Source organism: Sorex araneus, chromosome 11 (genome assembly GCF_027595985.1).
Source record: "Sorex araneus isolate mSorAra2 chromosome 11, mSorAra2.pri, whole genome shotgun sequence".
NCBI classification, from domain to species: Eukaryota; Metazoa; Chordata; class Mammalia; order Eulipotyphla; family Soricidae; genus Sorex; species Sorex araneus.
In genome coordinates this window covers 31,007,763-31,026,170 of record NC_073312.1, presented here as the reverse complement: position 1 = coordinate 31,026,170, position 18,408 = coordinate 31,007,763, and the positions used below count along the sequence as shown (strand labels likewise).

Below are 18,408 nucleotides of genomic sequence, written 5' to 3'. Positions count from 1 at the left end.
TAGAGAGTATTTGAATAAATAAGGAATAAAGAATAGAGACACAATAAAGAATAACATCAATTAAGATAACTTAAGTTTACACTAGCTCATTAATTTATTTGGCTATACCCACACTGCTCTGTGGCCACTCTTGGCTGTGCTTAGAGGACCATGCACTGCTGGCAGTGGAACTTGAGTCAACACCCGGCCCCTATACTAGCTCATTTCTTTCCACCCAAGAAGCTTACTATATAATTAAGTTCTTTCTCCTAGATAGCTGGTTTCCTGCAGACTGATGCTTCCATACCAGAGGTTCCAAATCTACAGGCCACTGATGCTTGGTCAAGGCCAGTCAACTACTATGATGGACTATCAAATCCATCTGCTTACTAAACACCACATGTAGACCGATAAACATCTTGCCTCACACACAGATGTACAATTAGCTCAAGTGAACACAGATGTTGTGTAATAAACAACATACAAATGCATTTTGGAATTACACTAACCTCAAAGTTTTCACTATTATTTTCTAAATTGATGTATACTAAGGTATAAAAAGGTATAAGATGTATATATGTGTATGTATTATAAATATATATATAAATCCCTGATACATTCGTGATATTAGATATGAAAAGGCTGTTCTTAATGGGAGTTGCAAGTCCACCCACTCCAAAGCAAGGTGGGGGTAACACACCCAGACTCCTAGCAACCACAGAGTTCTGAACTCCTCTGACAAAAGGAAGGCCCTTGACTCCCAGAAGCCACCTGAGAAGGATGATGCGAATATTCTGGCATCTCCACAAATCTGAACCATAGCTAAGATGTGCTGCCTTCCTTCAAGGCACCAAACTAGAACACCAGCCTAAAGTCCTCTGTCTCTGCATCTGATGTCAATTTCAGCAGTCGGTTTCCAATCAGTCTCGCCAAACTGCCATCGCTGAGCCTTCTGAGGTGTCCAATGTGATGCTGCAATCATGACTCATACCCCCAGGAGTATCCTAAACCCTAAAAAATAAGGGGTGGATGACTTGATCCTTGAGGCCCCTCTTGACTCAAAACATGCTATGACTTTATCAGGCAAAACTTCCCTGGAATGTAGCAGGATGTGGAAACCAGTGCAGAGACCCTGACCTCCTAACCTTCCTTTCGGGCTTTCCCATCATCTGTTGGCCAGAGATCTGGCTTTGAGAGAATGAAAAGTCCCTGGTCCCAAGTTCAGACCTTCTCTCATGCAGCCACTGGGAAAAGACATTTTTGATGGGCAAGCGTAGGCTGTTCCCTTCTCAGTCAACATTGGGGAGTTAGCCGGTGAGTCACCGGCTACACACAGAAAAAACAAATTCCTTTCATTTTCTAACTGTCTTCCTGAGAATACTGCTCTGGTCTGACTTCATGCATATTTCACTTTTCCTAAAGAAAGACAGAGACCCCTTGTTTTCTTAATGGCCCTAGCCAGCCCTTCATTTGGGACTGAAAATGGTTCTGATTGGGAGACCTGGTATCTAGAGAGGACAGCCTGACAGAAATCATTGACCATGACCAAATCTAATAGTGTGAAGGAGTGGTCCTCCTAGGGCGAAATCCCAAATCATGAATAATGCTCCTCATCTTCCTGCCTCTTCTTTGCTCAGCTCCGCCTGCAGGGTCCTGCCTTTCTTCTTCCCACCTCTGAGCCGGAGCACATGCTGGAACCTCTGCCTGATTCACAGCTTCTCATCTTCAGATCTTGGTTTAACTGACCCTTCTCAGCTGTGCCTTCCCTGACCTTCAACCCAGTTTGGATCTCAGCTGTCATCCTCTCAACATACTTCATTCCTCGGGGCCGAAAAGATCATACAGTGCGTTAGCCCTGCCTTGACTCCTGGTACCACATATGATCCCCTGAATCCTACCAGGAGTGACTCCTGAGCACAGAAACAGAATTGAGCCCCGAGCACTGCTGGGTGTGACTCAAAACCAAAACAAACTTTATATATATATATATATATATATATATATAATATATATATATATATACTTCATTACTCTTTTTTTCATGACACCTATCACACTAGGTTTCTAAATCTAATTGGTAGGTGTTGATTTAAATGTCTGAGAGCCTACCTAATGGTAAACTGCATGAGTACAGACTTTCGTATGCCTTCTAGACCATGGCAACCACATTTCTAGCACAGTAATTGCCACATGGTAGATGCTCAGTAAGCATGTGTACAATGAATTGTTGAATCTAAAATATCTAGGGCTGTTATATAAGTAATCATGTTGTTTCCTTTAAGAATTATTTATATGTTTTTTGTTTGGGGGCCATATCCAGTAATGCTCAGGGTCTACTCTTGGCTGCTCTCAAGAACCATGGCAGTGCTTGGGGTACCTATAGAGTACCGGAGATCAAAATGGGAACAGCTGCATGCAAGCAAATGTCTTGCCCCTTGTACTATCTTTCCAGCCATAACAATACTTATTCAATCCTTACAAAAGTGGCCTTTTCAGGAGAAATGAAATGATCATTTTCTTCAATCTTGCGATCTTGGAACATGTCTACTCACAAAACTAAGATGATAACAGGGAAGGGGTGAAAGGAAAGTTTGAAAAGATGAAAACAGACAAAATATTTCATTTTGATTCCATATGCTCAGCTACAAACAACTCTGGAATTGCCAGCATTTGGTTCAAAATGTCTTGTGGGAGAGGCATTTCTGCTGAGTACATCTCAACAAGCCCTGGACAAGCTAGAACCAGTCGTAAAAGCCCAGGGCCTGAGTAATCAAGGCTTGGCCCTCCTATTTTTCAGTTTGAATTTTTTTTAAGTCAAACGAAATCTCAGACAGTTCCAAGCCAACAGCAGCAGAAGACTCAGAATCATAAAGATTAAGCATATATTCTTTCATGAGCTATCTCTTTTTAGAAGGAAAAAAAGGGACCTAAATAAAGGATGAGAACTGCCTCTTACAAAGCCCTTTCACATACAACTTCCACTTAAGATAATAGTGATAATGACCTCACCACCAACACATAACTTTACAGAGGAAGAAACTGAGACTTAGAGAAGCTGTGATTGATTCAAGTTCACACAGCTACAGGCTGGAACTTGAAACCCGATCCTCCTATTCCAAATACAACATGCTGTTACTGCTTTATCGCCATGCAGCGAGAAGACTCACAACCCAACTGCTGGAGCCAAAGAGAAATTCGGCATGAAGGAGGTACTTCCATGGCCTCTGTCACAAGGAACTGTGAGGTCAGCAACTCAAGTCCCTGTTTGAGTGCTCCCCTGCCATAAGGTAACCATCTCCCCTGCAAAGACAGGATCTGGTCAGTCCATTCCTTACTAAAAAGCAAATCCCATCACACAACCGAAAACTCCACAGGGAAGACCTGAGACTGATTCTGGTTAGTTTTCCTCTTGAGTATTGGACTCCACGCCTCACTACACCCTATTCATCACCATCATAATCATCCACCAGATAATGAGTGCCTTTATGTGCCAAGTACAGTTTAATTATTTGGCAAAGATTAATTTACCACTCCTCATGCAATGCTTATCGGGTAGGCAATATTATTTGCTTCATTAGAGATGAGGAAATGGAGGCACGGGAGTTAGGTGATTTTGCCTGAGGTTATACTGTTGGTGAGTGGCAGGCAGGCTCCAGACTTCATCCACTTAACCCAAGATACTAGGGTGTCTATATAAATTTCCTCCTGACAATCAAATTCCAGCAGTTGCAGCTCAGAATGGAGTCAAGTTCAATTTCTAAGAGAGAAATCCTGTGCATTGTGCCAAAGAAATAGATCCATGGATTCCATTAACCATCGTCTAAAACCTTCAGTTTACTTTCTCAGAGATCAAGCAACTAGTACACAAATTCTCAAAAAAGAAAATAAAGAGATTAGGCACAACTTCACTTACTGAACAACCTGCCATTTTCTGCAAGTTCATTTCTTCCCTACCCTTTACCCCAACTTACACCCAATCTCAGGCAGACACGTTTGCTCTGAGCCCAGCTTGTATAAACTCCTTAACTCATAAGTACTAATGCAGCTTTATAAAGGCATACATGACAGCCAGATTCCTGAGAGTCTGAGGATTTTGAGGAGTTTAGTTTCACATCTAAATGGTGAAGAATGAGATTAAAACGTAGCTATCCTGCTTTCTTCAACTTACATCAAAAAGCTAAACAGTGAACTGGAGACAGAACTTAGCAGGCTAGAGTGCATGCTTCGCATGCTCGTTTGAGACCTAACAATGCATTATCCCTCCTGATCCACGAAGAATGATCCTCAAGGAACTGGAGAGATAGTACAGCAGATAGGGTGTTTGCCCTGCTCAGGGCCGACCCAGTTTTGATCCCCGGCATTCCATATAGTTCCCCAAGCACTGTCAGGAGTAATTCCTGAGTGCAGAACCAGGAGTAACCCCTGAGCATCACTGGGTACAGCCCAAAGAGCAAATAAATAAATAAATAAATAAATAATGATCCCCAAGCACTGAGCCAGGAGTTGCATCTAAACACAACTGGGTTTAAACAGGAAAAGAAAAGAAAAGAAAAAAAGAAAAAAAAGAAAAGAAAAGAAAAGAAAAGAAAAGAAAAGAAAAGAAAAGAAAAGAAAAGAAGAGGAAAGAAAAGAAAAGAAAATATTTCTGGCAAACAGTACTGGAAACATACATATCCACTCCTATGACAAACAAAAAGTGAGCCTTATTTTCTTAGCAAGCATGACACGTCTTTATTTGATCCCAACCTCTTGCTCGTTCACTCCACAGTGAATAAAGGTAAAGTATATTCTGAAAGAATACATAGAGCTTACTACAATGTGGCTCTAGAGTCAAAGAACCAGGTTCAAGTTCATCCCAGCCACTTGTCAGAGAAGCCTTGGAGGCAACAGTTCACTCATATACCTCATTCTTCTCATCTAGCAAAGAGATATAACAATATAGATATCAAAAGGCTTTTTGAAGATTCCGTGCGATGATTTCAGCAAAGGATACTTTGCCAGAGCTCTAGAAATGTGAGCTCTTGTTTGTAGGTTCCAGAAGCCACACAGATAGAACACTGGAATTCAGATGTGGAAAGGATGGAGACTGTTACCAGGAAGCTCAGGATCTCCTGAGGCATGCACAGACAAGCATGTACTGACAGGCATGCTAATGCTGGTAAAATACTATGCTAGAAGCATGAACAAAGAGATAGTAGAAGCCCCAGTGTGAATCAAAGCTTTGCAAAAAAAAAAAAAAAACTGCTAAGAGGAGCCAGAGTGATAGTACAACAAGTGGGGCATTTTGCATTGCACACGGCAATGCAGGAGTGTGATCCAAAGCCCTGAGCATCGCTGGGTGTGATCCAAAAAGACAAAAACAAACAAACAAACAACAAAACAAACAAAAAACCAAAAAAACTGCTCGGGCACTTTTGAAGGGAATGGGAACAAACAGATCAAGATGCAGGACTAGCATGTGAACTGGTATGGACAAAAACACAGGTGATGAAGATAAAGGAAGAGGATGAGGCTGGATCTATATAGGCACAGGCCAGGCCTTCTGAAACCTATCATTTTTTTTCTAAAGGGATGGTATTTAATCTGGAAAACAATGCAGGAAGGATTTAAAGCTAGTCTCTAACTCAATTGTCCAGTAACTGCCAAGAAATAACTTAGCTGAGATGAGGTGACTATATCTGACATCTAATAGCAGTTCAAAGACTGCAATGGGGTCATCCATTCAGTCTGGAGGCCGGTCATTCTAAGACTGACTCCCCCGTAGACCTATCTTCCAGTGCCACTTGCACGTAAAATTACAAGGTCTATTGATAGAAGAGGTTCCTTTACCTCCCTAAACTCCACTGAAAGCTGGAGACCCAAGAAATGAGTTCATTCCACGATCCTGGTGGCATTTTGGTTTATTTTTAACTATCTGCTAATATTTACATATCGGCAAATTTCACACAAAACCCTTGATTCTAGGGGCTGGAGCAATAGCACAGTGGGTAGGGCATTTGCCTTGCACGCAGTCGACCCTAGTTCAATCCCCAGCATCCCATATGGTCCCTTGAGCACAGCCAGGAGTAATTTCTGAGTGCAGAGTCAGGTGTGCATCACCAGGTGTGACCCAAAAAGAAAAAAAAAAAAACCTTAGTTCTTAGCTTCTGAGAGAGAAAGATAGGTAGAGAGAGAGAGAGAGAGAGAGAGAGAGAGAGAGAGAGAGAGAGAGAGAGAGAGAGGAGAGAGACAGACAGAGAGTGAAACCATATTGCTGTATGACAATTATCAGCACTAGCTGAGGAGCCTTAGCCCTCTGAATGAACCATGTGCCTTTGTCACTAAGTGCTCACCACATTACTGTCTCAATACAGCAGTCTCTGACTATTTGCCACTTATTATCGTTCCAGTAGCTATTCAATTTTCTTATTACCTCCCCTTCAAGTTAAAACTCATTTGTACTATTTCCCCACCCTTCACACAAACAGTTGCAACCCTGGCTTAGGTAATAAATCGTGTAAAACAAAATTATATGCAGGAACCATCTTAGGTCTAAGTTGATGAGACACCTGGTTTGCCCAGGATAGAAACCCATTAATCTGGGATAATTAATCCTAGATTAATTATCCAAAGTACCTATTCCAACTCTCAACTGGATGAGAAAATTAATTGTCTTTGACAAAAATCGGACACTTGACCAAATAATTATAAGAAAGAAAAACATTCAGAATTACAGCCAATTTCCTGACTGCTCATTGAACACTGCTAACCTTACCCCTTGAAACTGGCATATAAGTCTCAGGACGGAAACTGACTCCACTGACCAATAACTCAAGGGGAAAACTCTGACATTAGCAAGGATGAGACCATAGTTCCCAAAACAAATCAGTAACAGATCCTTTGGGAGTGGGGGTGGTGAGAGATAAAAATAAAAGATTTCCACAATGGGGTCCAGGAATTCATATATTTCTTTATTTTTAAAAGCTCCCCAGAAAATACACCACAGACCTCAGTTGCAGATGAGCATTCAAATTCATGCAGAATGATACTAGTAAGAAAAACCATACTCATACAAGGTGCTACGGACCAATCAGAAATTACCTTTTTGGTCTTTGATTTTATGAGTACATTTATTTTGCAATTGGCTTCTTTGAAGGCACATTATCGACTGGGCAACAAGAAAGTGTTCACTACCCATTCATCATCACTTGCCACTAAATCTAATCCCAAGTGCCCTCTTGGCCAACCAAGGGGACTATTCTTTGGCCAATCCTTCAACTCCTCTGTTCCTCACTGTCCACAGACTCTTATTTCTCCCAGGAGGAGTCCTGGCTTCTGATTCAGGGAAGGATGGCTGTGCTCTCTGGCCGGCTCTGAGCTCTGGAAGCAACCAGCTGAGATCACAAAGCAAAAAGAAGCCAATCCTTGTGGGCACAGGCTCCTCTTGAGTGAGGAGTCTGAGACAGAAATCCTGAGAAACTAAATGAAGTACCTGGAACAATGCCTAGCATCTAACAGTCCCTACATACATGTGAACCTTTTTACTCCAGCCATTCAAATATTCAAAGCCATTCAAATGTCCTGCACACAATTCTCAAATATAAACAAAGGCTCCTTGTGACTAACACAACACTCAGCTGGGTAGATACAGCTGAATAGTACAATAGAAATCATCTAAAAACAGTCCTGAATTGATCATCTATTTTCTTTTTTTTTTATTTTTTTTAATTTCTTTTTTTTTTTTTTTGCTTTTTTTGGGTCACACCCAGCGATGCTCAGGGAGTACTCCTGGCTTTGCAGTCAGGAATTACTCCTGGCGATGCTTGGGGGACCATATGGGATGCCGGGGATTGAACCCGGGTCGGCCGCATGCAAGGCAAACGCCCTACCCGCTGTGCTATCACTCCGGCCCCGATCATCTATTTTCTTAAACAACTCATGATTCAAGATACAATTAATACCATGTGAAAGGTAGGGACACTTTTGAACAATAAGAAAGAGGACTGCTTCGCCTTCACGGTTGCACAGTTTCTCATACTCTACACCACTGATGTACTAAGAGTAGCACACCAAATTTGATGAGGTGTAAAGTAGAAGGCAACAGATCATGATCAACAAAATTACAGAAACACACACACACACACACATATTGCACACAATTTGCAACCTGTAACAACATGCCAATAATCTCTTATATAAGGCCTTAATGGCTCCAGGGTAAGATACAACAATCTTCACACACTTTTCTCTAAGGAAACTTTTTTGGATCATTTTAGCAGATTATTCATAACAAGCAATACAAAATAAAATTATTTAGGATGTGCTTTTGATGCAGGCTTGGGTGGTGGTGAAAAGATTCAAAATAGTAGTGGTGGGAAGGTGTAATGGTGGTGGGATTGGTGTTGGAATACTGAATGTAATCAATTATTGTGAACAACTTTATAAAAATAAAATTAAAAATTGAAAAAGAAAAAAGAGGGCCCTCTTAGTCCAAGTGCACAAACCATTAGTTTAGCTTGTTCACTTGTCATTTTATCTCTTCAGAGCACTGAGCCCCAGAAGGCACTGACTTGATGAGGAGCAACGCCAGCTTGAATCCTTGCCCTGGACCCTTTCACAGGCACCAGCCACAACTTCTGGCAGTGACCCTGGGTTTCCTTTCAGTCATAATATAAGTCAAACCATCTTCTAAAAAGTATCTTTCTGAGGACCCAAAAGTGACTCCATGGCAAAAGAGCCTGACTTGTGAGCATGACACTGCGAGTCTTATCCCTACTGCCACGCGCAAACCATGAGCACAGTCCCTGCAACTCTGCTGTTTGGAGTGTGTGAGATAGGGACACTTCCCAAAAAACTAGGAATAAAGCAGCCATATGACCCAGCAATTTTAGTTCCTGGAAAGTACCCCAAAGAAGCCCAAAAACTCAGCAAAAACATTTGCATTCCTGTGTTCATTTCAGCACTATACACACCAAGGAAAACCTGGGAAATAACCCAGGTATCTAAGAACAGATGACTGGATAATGAAACTATGGTACATATACACAGTGGAATGCTACTTGGCTATAGGAAAAGATGCAATCATGCAATTTGCTGCTAGGGAGGTTGATCTGGAAAATATCTGGGGGAAAAAAAGCTGAGTGAAGTTAGTCAGAAGGAGAGGAAAGACACAGAATGACTCTCTCATGTGTCGGATGTTAGGAAACATAGTAAGAGGATAACGAATTCCCCCAAAAGAACTGGTCTTCAGTAGGAAAATTACCATGGGTGGGGGGAGTGAGAGGCTATAGGATGGGGGGAGGGACATACAACAATGAGACAATGGTGGAGGGAAGTAGACCCTTGGTGGAGGGTGTGTTGCTGGAATGACTTATGCAAGAAACCCTACTAAACCACGGTGCCAGAAATCAAATAAAATTTTTTAAAAAGCATGTATTATCTCCACAGCATAGCTGTGTGCATACAAGCCTCCAAACTAAAGTGTGCACCCTGGCCAGTATGTGACCCCTGGGTTACAACCACAACCAAGTGTGCTAGAACCACAACAAGCATGTGTATAACCCCTGAGTATCACAACAAAAATAAGGGGGAGAAGAAAAATTATTTCTGACGTAGCCACTGCTGCTGATTTGTATCCAATCTCTGCACTTTCCTTTCTAAGAAAGTTAAGAAATAGTTCTGTCAGTAGAAAGCTATACAAAATGTATAAACTATTTAAGATTTATAAAATAAGTTACCTAACCTATAGGCACCTGATCAACTGGTCTGCAAATGGCAATGTTTTGGAGCTTTTCACTCCTCCGTGGAGCAATGACAACACAGGATCATCATGCATGCCACAGAAGGTGCATACCACAGAAGCATGTCCTGACCCAGGCCCTGCAGAATGCGACTCCTGGCTGCTTTCCCCAGTGCTGATAAGCACAGGAGACATCAGAGGTTAGATGACTATCTCCTCTTTGTCCCATGCCATATTATAATATCTGCAAGCCATTTTACCTCCTCTCGTTTCAAAGATAAACCTATAAGGATGGCATTAATGAGACTGGGCAAGAGCAAGGGTAGTATTTGATTGGAGTCACATCATGGATTGTCGAGTTGCATGCCAGCAGGCTCAAGCATTCACTTATGAACCCCTCTGATTCATTCTCTTCCTCTTCTCTCCTTAGATTAGTGGTGATCAGCTGGAGTAATATTTCCCAGGTGATCAGTTTTACAGAAAGGGGGAGTGCAGAGTAAGGGCCATTAATGCATACTGAGCCTTTACGGACATTTCCTGCTTTTCATAATCTGACAAACACTGCTCTTACTACATCTGGGATATGCTATGAACCAAGTTGTGTCCAGAAATAACATTATTAAATCAAAAAAGACTGTCATTATTAATTATCCTCTCCTTCAATAGACATACGCAAAGGTACTAGCATTTGTCCTACAGCTCTGCAACTCTTAAAAAAGTCTTGGAGGTTAGGGGGGTGCGGTTTCTTTCTACCAAGAGGATCCCCTTATCTCTGGCCCCACCCCTTCCTGTCTTTTGTCAGTTGCTGGGAGAGAAAAAACAGTCAACAAAAACTGAGCAAGCAGTTTGGGCTGAGTATAGACTCTCTGGGGTAGCTTCTCTCTGAAAGCAATTAAAGGAAACAAGAAATTGAGATGGGTGGGGGAACCTCAAGGAGACAAACAAGTATAGATTTGAAACAGGAACTGATAGGGAAAAGAATTTCAGGGGACAGTGGCAAATGTGTGGCTAGATCAACAGAGATGATGATCAACAGGAGCTTTGAAGGACGGAGAAGCCAGAATAGGAGAGAGAGAGAGAGAGTTTATGTTCATTTAAAGTTCAAAGTCTGGACTGAAATCTTAATTTCTTAACTCTGATGAAAATATTTAGGAGTAAAAGCAGCTTTTCACTCATGCACACACAAGTGTCTTCTGCATGATTTTGTTTAGAAATGGCAAAATTAAGTTATGGTGCTCTAGATATGCACTTTAGGTGGTAAAATGATAGAGACAGTAAGGTGGATACAGCAAATCAGGATAAGATTACATGTTGTAGGTGCTGGTAACCTACCTAGCTCTTGACCTACCAGGTGATTAGACAGGCATTTGCTTTCTAACCATTTGCGATCCTTTCATATTTTATGACCGTTTGATTTCACAACAGAAAATCGGTTCAAAGATATAACAGAGAAAAAGAAACCAATTTCAAGAACACAAGATTACAAAATGATATTCGGAAGCGTTAGCAATTTAACAAAACCATTCATGCAGAGAGGAAGCAAACATAGTTATTTAAATACAAGGCACTCCTCTTCCAGTCTAATTTTATGGTTTGCTTTGGTGTGGAGACTCAAAGTCTACGTAGACAAAACCTCTGTGGCCAGGTTGAAGAGCGTAGCACACACCTGTCACCCAAAGTGCGCAGGGCCCTCAGCACTCACACCTCACTGTCCTTTAAAGAGCTCGCACACACTGTGACTCACAGTTCATGCTATGGTCAGCCCCACTGCAGAGATAAAGGCGACCTCAGACGGGTGAAGGCTCACCCCAGCTCAGGAAAGCAGCAGAAATCAGACCAGATCTCACATAGCTCTGACAGGGCCTCTTTATTTAAGGCACTGATTTTCCCTCTCAGGAGGAGCCCCCTCCTTTTTCTTTTCTTTTCTTTTTTTTTTTTTCCCCAGTGAGGAAATAAGATGAAGAAACAAGTAAATTACTATCCACAGGAGAATGTCACTTCCTCTGAGTCACTTTCACTTTTCAACTAAAGTACTTGCCAAGGGCATAATAAAGAGGAGCCTCCCTTTCTTTATCATGAGCACCTCAAGAAGGGAGCTCGGGCCTTTCATCTCCAGGACCCCAGAGCTTCACAGATTCTGGAATATGGTATATGCATATTAAACATGTACTAATGAATCAAAGAATGGACACAAACTAATGACTGCAGTGCTGTGTCTTCTAACCCTCACCATCATGTACCACTGCATGAAAATTTTTAAAAGCAGCTAAAAGGAGAAGTGCTAACTGCCCTTTTAACAGATTGCCATTTCTTAAAAAAAAAAAAAAAAGTTTTATGTCATATTCAAATGCAGACGTGGAGAGGGCTGACAGGGTAATTATAGACACAAAGATCAAGGATAAATGGACTATGAGGTAAGTGAGTCTAAATGTGCCTTCCTGGACAAGCATGTATTAATAAATCTGCAAAGATTTACTGCACACAGCCAGATTCAGTTCTGTGCCAGGCTTGGGGGCTGGGGTTCTGCTGAGAGAAAGGCACAGTTTCTGCACTTGAGGAATTCAGTGGCGGGGGAAAACCGTGTACCTGCAAGAAGAATCAAAGAGATGCCCCGGGGACAGCAGGTGGAAGATGGGGAGAAGACAGGACCTAAGCACCAGTATTACAGGGGTAGGGGTGGGGGCAGGGGTGGAATTGACAAGGAACATTCTGGAAGTCTACTGGGCTCACCTGGAAAGAAATGCAGATAGAACTGGGGCTGGTAGAAAAACCAGAAGGCAGGTGCTGGATCAGAGTCCAGCCGGTAAGGTGTTTGCCTTGCAGGTGACCAATCTGGCTTTGATGCCATCTGGTTTCCTGAGCCCCCCCAGGAATGATGCCTGAGTACAGAATCAGAAGTAAGCCTGGGCCCTGCTGGGTGTGGCCCCAACAACAAAAGAAGAAAACCCCAGGGGTAGCCCTAATTCTTCTCCCACCAGACTCCTCCACTGCTGGAAGAAGCAGGGTCTTGGGGCCGGAGGGATAGTATAGCAAAGAGGGCGTTGCCTGCGGCCAACCCGGATTCGATCCCAGGCATCCCATATGGTCCCCCCGAGCACCTGAACACTGCCGGGTGTGACCAGCAAAAGCAAAAGGCAAAAACCCAAGAAGTTAAAAAAAAAAAAAAAGCAGGGCCTTAAGTCACAAGGAGCTCCAGGCTGGGCCTAGAGAGACTACAGGAGTTAAGGCTCTTGCCTAGGCTCCCGCTAAGCACTGCTTATGGTCCCCAGAGCACTGCCAGGAGTGATCCCAGAGCACAGCCACATGTAGCCCCAGAAAGAAAGAATGAAAGAAACCTTCCAGGTCTTTCTCTCCCTTCTTCACCCTTCCTCAGAAACAAGAGGGTGGCTGAAGAGGCCAGTTTGGGTCTACTCCAGTAAGCAGATGGGCCTGCGAATGGAATGGGGGCCTTTAGGCAAAGAGAGGGCCCCAGATGGTGCTTTGTGCTCCCCTTTATCATTCAGTGAAGAGACAATTATTGGCTGCAGTCTACAGGCAGACACTGAATTGGTGGGATACAAGCCTGTTCTTAGTCCAATCTAGAGGACCAAAGCCTGACCCCACACTGACGGCTAGGTCTTTGTGCTCGGCTATTTTGTTAGGCTGGGGGTCGACCACTCCACCTGGGCGCTTGCAAAGGCATGATGCTCCTCAAAAGTGTTCGAGCACCAACCTCCCCCCCTCCAGACACGCACACAAGGTGGGACTCCCCGCCCACCCTGGTATTTCTCGGGGAAACGCTTATGAAAGGATAATAGGGGCTTATCTGGGAAGGACAAAATACTGTACAATACTGTACAACCAGTAAGGTTTTACTCCACTTATTCCTATCCGGCCTTGACACCAAAGGGAATTAGGATTAGTGAGACCAGAGCCATGAGTTAGGTCCAAAGAGTAGGAAACTGGCGGCTTGGGGGTGCTGTGTTGGAAAGTGCATCTCGCTCACCCCCTAGTTAACGCCAGTCCCGTTTCACCTCACTTCCCAGATGGTTCTCGCCGTTTCCACTCTGAGATTTACAAAGGACCCCGGGGTGACAAAGCGTTCGGCACACTGTGGGCCGCGCTTCCGGGGCGACCACCCTCAAACCGCCTCCGATTCTCCAGCTTTGGGGGTCGAGGGTGCGCAGCGCGGCTGGGACCGCTGCAGGCCCGCAGCGCGCGCGGAAAAGCGCTCTGGGCACCGCGCACCTGGCAGTCCCCAGTGGTCCCAGCCCCGTCCCGGGCTCCCGCAACCCGCCCCCTCCGACGGCGCCCGCGGGTCCCCAGCGTCTCCCCTCTTCTCCCCGCGTGTGCCCGCGGCAGCTCTTACCCGGGAAATGGCTAGAGGCTGCTCGAAGTCTTTGCCCCCCACGAGACGGAAGCCCCAGGGACCCGGTCCCTGGAGCACGATCTGCTGGGTGGTCATGACGCGGCGACAGAGGGGACCGAGAGGGCAGGACGCGGTGCACTGGCTCCCCGGCAGCCGTCGGAGAAAGAGCGCGCGGCGCGGGGCCGGGAGCGCGGGGCGGGCGCGGGCGGGCGGAGGCGGCGGCCGGGCGGGGGCGGCTCCGCCCAGGCCCGGCGCAGGCTCCCGAGCCCCGCCCGTCCCCCGGCCCAGCTCCGGGGCGCTCCCGGGGCGCTCCCGGAGTCTCAGCCTTGTCTCCGTCTGTCCCGCTGCTAAAAAGCACATTGCCACCAACCCAAACTTGGTGACTTTTTTTTTTTTTTGCGAGTGTAGACAGTCTGTGCCAAGTCCACCCTCCTACGTTGGTCCCGTTTCTGCGTTTGCTTTCTGCGAACGGGATGAGGGGTGGGGGAAGAGATGCTTTCGGGGGAATGCGCTCAGGGGATGCTTTTGAGGTCGTCGGGGCTTTTAACCCCATTTTAACAGGCCAGGATCTGAGGGGCCCAGAAATGAAAAGATTTGCCCAAGGCCACACAGCTGTCACTGGAGTGACTGAACACGGGGCTGACTGGGCTTCCCAGGCTGAAAAACCCCTTTTCTCATGCTAATGAGACCATCCTTAGATGTTGTAATTGAACTTCAAACGCTTCCTAGAAACCTTTCCTCCAGGCCAGAGTTCGCTGTAGGCTGTAGGTGCCGACCCTCTGGCGACGCAAACCTTTAGTCTGGGGCTGGAGATGAGACTTGTGTCGCCTGCCCCCACTAGCCTTGGAACTGCACGGCCTGCCAGGCTACGCCCGACACCATCCCTAGGTCTCTGCTTCTCTCCGGAACACACACACACACACACACACACACACACACACACACACACACACACACCACACACACACACACACACACACACACACACACACACACACACACACACACACACACACACACACACACCCACATCCATCCACCCTTCCTCGCTCCTGCCTCAGGGTCTTGCATCAGAGCCCTGGAATGCCTTTCTCTGAGACTCCAGGCTCTTTGTTCACATGTCACCCTGTTAGACAGGCCATCTTTGAGCGCCTGATTTAAAATTTACTCTGTAGAGCAGTAGGTCACCTTCTGCCTTTTGTCCTCCATTGCATCGATCACCGTCTGCAGAATCAATATCTTACTTATTGACTCATGCCACATCACCCAAGTGTTATTTTCTTTCATTCACAACTGTTTCTCAGCCAGACACTAGTATTTCACCAGCTAGCCAACCTAGTTGCTTAGAGCCCTAACTTCTCTGGATTCCAGTTCTTTTATGATCTGCTTGGAACCTGTTCTTCCTAGCACCTGGATGCCAGCTTGGAGCTTGGCACAGCACTTGCTCAGGTGAGGATGGAAATCAGTGCTCTGCCCATTCTCCCCCCATCATGACCTCCTTGTTGTGGAGTGCAGGAGCATAATTTATGCATGAAAGGGTGATTTCACTTGGCTTTCAATATATCAGTGCCTGTAATTGGGATCCCTTTGCTTATTTTTTTTTTTAAGGAATAAGTGGATTTCTGTTCTCTCAGCCTCTCTATTACCTCTTGCATCCTAGTATTTTTTTTCTTATATCTGAGTGGTAAACAAATAAAGTTATATAGCCAGAAACTGGTCGCCTGCTTCACAGTCCCCCAAACAAATCTGCTTTGATTTAGATTCTATTAATTAGAAAACAGGCTAGAGTTTCCGGTCCCTGCACAGTTTTTGAAAATGGGCAGGTTCTGAGTTTTCACTTAGGTATGTAAGAGTTTTGTTTTTTTTTTTTTTTTTTTTTACTTTTTGGGTCACACCCGGCGATGCACAGGGGTCACTCCTGGCTCTGCACTCAGGAATTACTCCTGGCGGTGCTCAGGGGACCATATGGGATGCTGGGATTCGAACCCGGGTCGGCTTCGTGCAAGGTAAACGCCCTACCCGCTGTGCTATCGCTCCAGCCCCCTAGGTATGTAAGAGTTTTTGATACTTTTGTCTCCTCAAATGTTTCATGCTTCAAAGGTACAACTGTCCCTGAATTGTTTCTGGATGCATTGTACATACCAACAGGTATTTATTCTGTAGAACCCTCTTAAGAATAAGGGGGCTAGCACCTTTGTGAGTCTCCCATTGCTTTGTTGTTAGAAGTTCTTAGTTGTCATCCAACTACACACACAGCAAAGTCTATTAAACAACAAAAAGCAGCAAACTCTCTGACCCAGACTTTCCCTTTCTGGGCACTAATCCCAAGGACGTGGTTTTAAAGAAGAAAAAAAATGCTATATGTACAAAGATATTTATAACAACATTATTTATAATGACCAAAAAAAATCTAGAATCAACCAGTAACAGAAAAGTGGCTAAATATGGTATGGCTACATGAGAGAATAGTACGCAACATGAAAATATGATAACCATGAAGGCAGTCTTGCTCCTAATATTTTCCTCCTGCTTCTCGTTCCAGCCCAGGGGACATCCTGGACCAGACTAAGAAGTGGCCTCTTGGGATTGGGCACCTCCCTGACTCCTGTCTACAGAGAACGTGCTCTGTGCTGGGCCCTCTGGATGTGGGCTACCGATGTGCTGGGACACCCCTACCTTCCCGGCTGGTGAGGGTGGATAGAAGAACTGGCAGGTCCCAGGGTGGCCCTGTGGAATCTGGAATTAAGGGAGACTCTAGGAGTCCATAATTCTGCTGTCCTCTTCCTGATCCATCTGTACAGGTGGCACCAAACTTCAAACTTGAGTGGTCTGCCCTACTGCCTTTTCACAAGCATTTTTGATTCCTGAAAAGAGAAGGGGAAATTCAAAAACATGGTCATACATAATTCATAATAATTCTTTTCCTTTGGTTTTGGGGCTACACCTGGTTGTACTCAGACTTACTCCTAGCTCTTTGCTCAGGGATCACTCCTGGTACAGCTCAGGGGTCTATATGTGGTGCCAGGAATTGCACTTAGGTCAGCTACATGCAAGGCAAGGCAAGCCCTACCTGTTGTACTATCTCTAGCCACTGAATTAAATATTTGTTCAGAAAAGTTAAGGTAAAAAGAGTATAACATAGTCTAAGACAATATAGCTTGTATTTGTCATAGAAAATTATAGATAAATGAAAATGTAATTTTATTACATTGTAATATCTATTAATATGCCTGTATTTAAATTTGTGAGTTGGACACATTTCGTATCTATTCTTATATTTCTGTGACTTTTTTCTAAATGAACCTAGAATGTAGTCCCAAAAGTCTACATTTGAGTCTTTAGCTCAAGTGGAACCAACCCTTAACCCTCTCCCCAACAGAGGAAAAGTGGCTTGAGGTCAGGGTTACACTGCAGACCATAGCCAGTATCCAGAAAATAGAAGAGGGATGAGTCAGAGAGTGTGCTGGGTTTTGACATATGCTGTTGCGTTTCATCAGCACAAGAGTGCAATGGAGTGTTAAGATCCCTTGTTTGAGGGTTTCTGAGGTGCTACCCAGACTCCACTTCATGGAAGGAGATGTGGCCACTTTTTAACCATTGCTCCTTGGGGCTGCCTCAGGTGCAGAGAGCAGCCCAGCTCAGGAAAAGACCTTTACCCTGAAGGCAGGGAGAAAGGTGTGACCATTCTGGCCCCACAGAGGACCATTCTCATGGGTAATGTTGGCTCCAGAGTTCCCTGTAGAAGAGGTTGAGTCACTCTCTGCTACATGGAATCTTTACTCCTCCCTCTCCATAAGCCAGCCTTGTTCCCTTCCACAGGCATCCAAATCCATAATTATTATCCTGCCGTCTACACTGTGTCTCTAAGACCAGAAAATGCAGTCTGCAACAGGCCCAGAGAGATTATGAGACTTGACTAAAATCTCTCAGTATCCAAGTAACAGAGCAAAGGGGATGCAAGATCCGGAAGGCTTTGTAATGGAAGGAAAAGGGGCAAGAAATTATTCAGAGGTTCCTATGATTCCAGAAGACTTTACAAATCAACAATGCATGGAAATCCCAAGGGCTAAATCTGTTCCTCTGGCAGGGACCTGAAGCCCAAGGGCTGCAATTTAGACCAGATTCTTTGGGGGATGGCTTTTTGGATTTCCTCTTTGAAGGAGGTGGAATTTGAATTAAGTTTTAAAAGCATGAACAAATATGGGTGCAGAAAGGCCAAGTTGGGAAGCAGAAATAGAACAAAATAGTAGGAGGGTCAACGCACTATTTTCTAGCCCAATCTGATGGTATGATAGGCAGGTCAGAAAATTCTAGGGGAGGGCTCTGAATACCAGTGATCTGAGGTGCTGTGCATTACCTCATT

General features: G+C 44.6%; 1 protein-coding gene across 2 annotated transcripts in view; it reads right to left on the bottom strand.

The window, feature by feature from the left end:
* Window positions 1-16,811, bottom strand: part of PDLIM1 (PDZ and LIM domain 1) — a 42,072-nt gene extending 25,261 nt beyond the window's left edge. The window contains exon 1 of one of the 2 annotated variants that reach the window (XM_055119217.1): window positions 16,722-16,811. Coding sequence is in view for 1 of the 2 variants with exons in the window: in XM_055119216.1 (XP_054975191.1) it covers window positions 14,046-14,141 (96 nt within the window). In the remaining variant the exon portion in view is untranslated. Of the gene's footprint in view, window positions 1-14,045; window positions 14,232-16,721 lie in introns of those variants that run through there. The other variant, XM_055119216.1, reaches the window with a different exon arrangement.
* Between the last annotated feature and the right edge of the window lie 1,597 nt (window positions 16,812-18,408).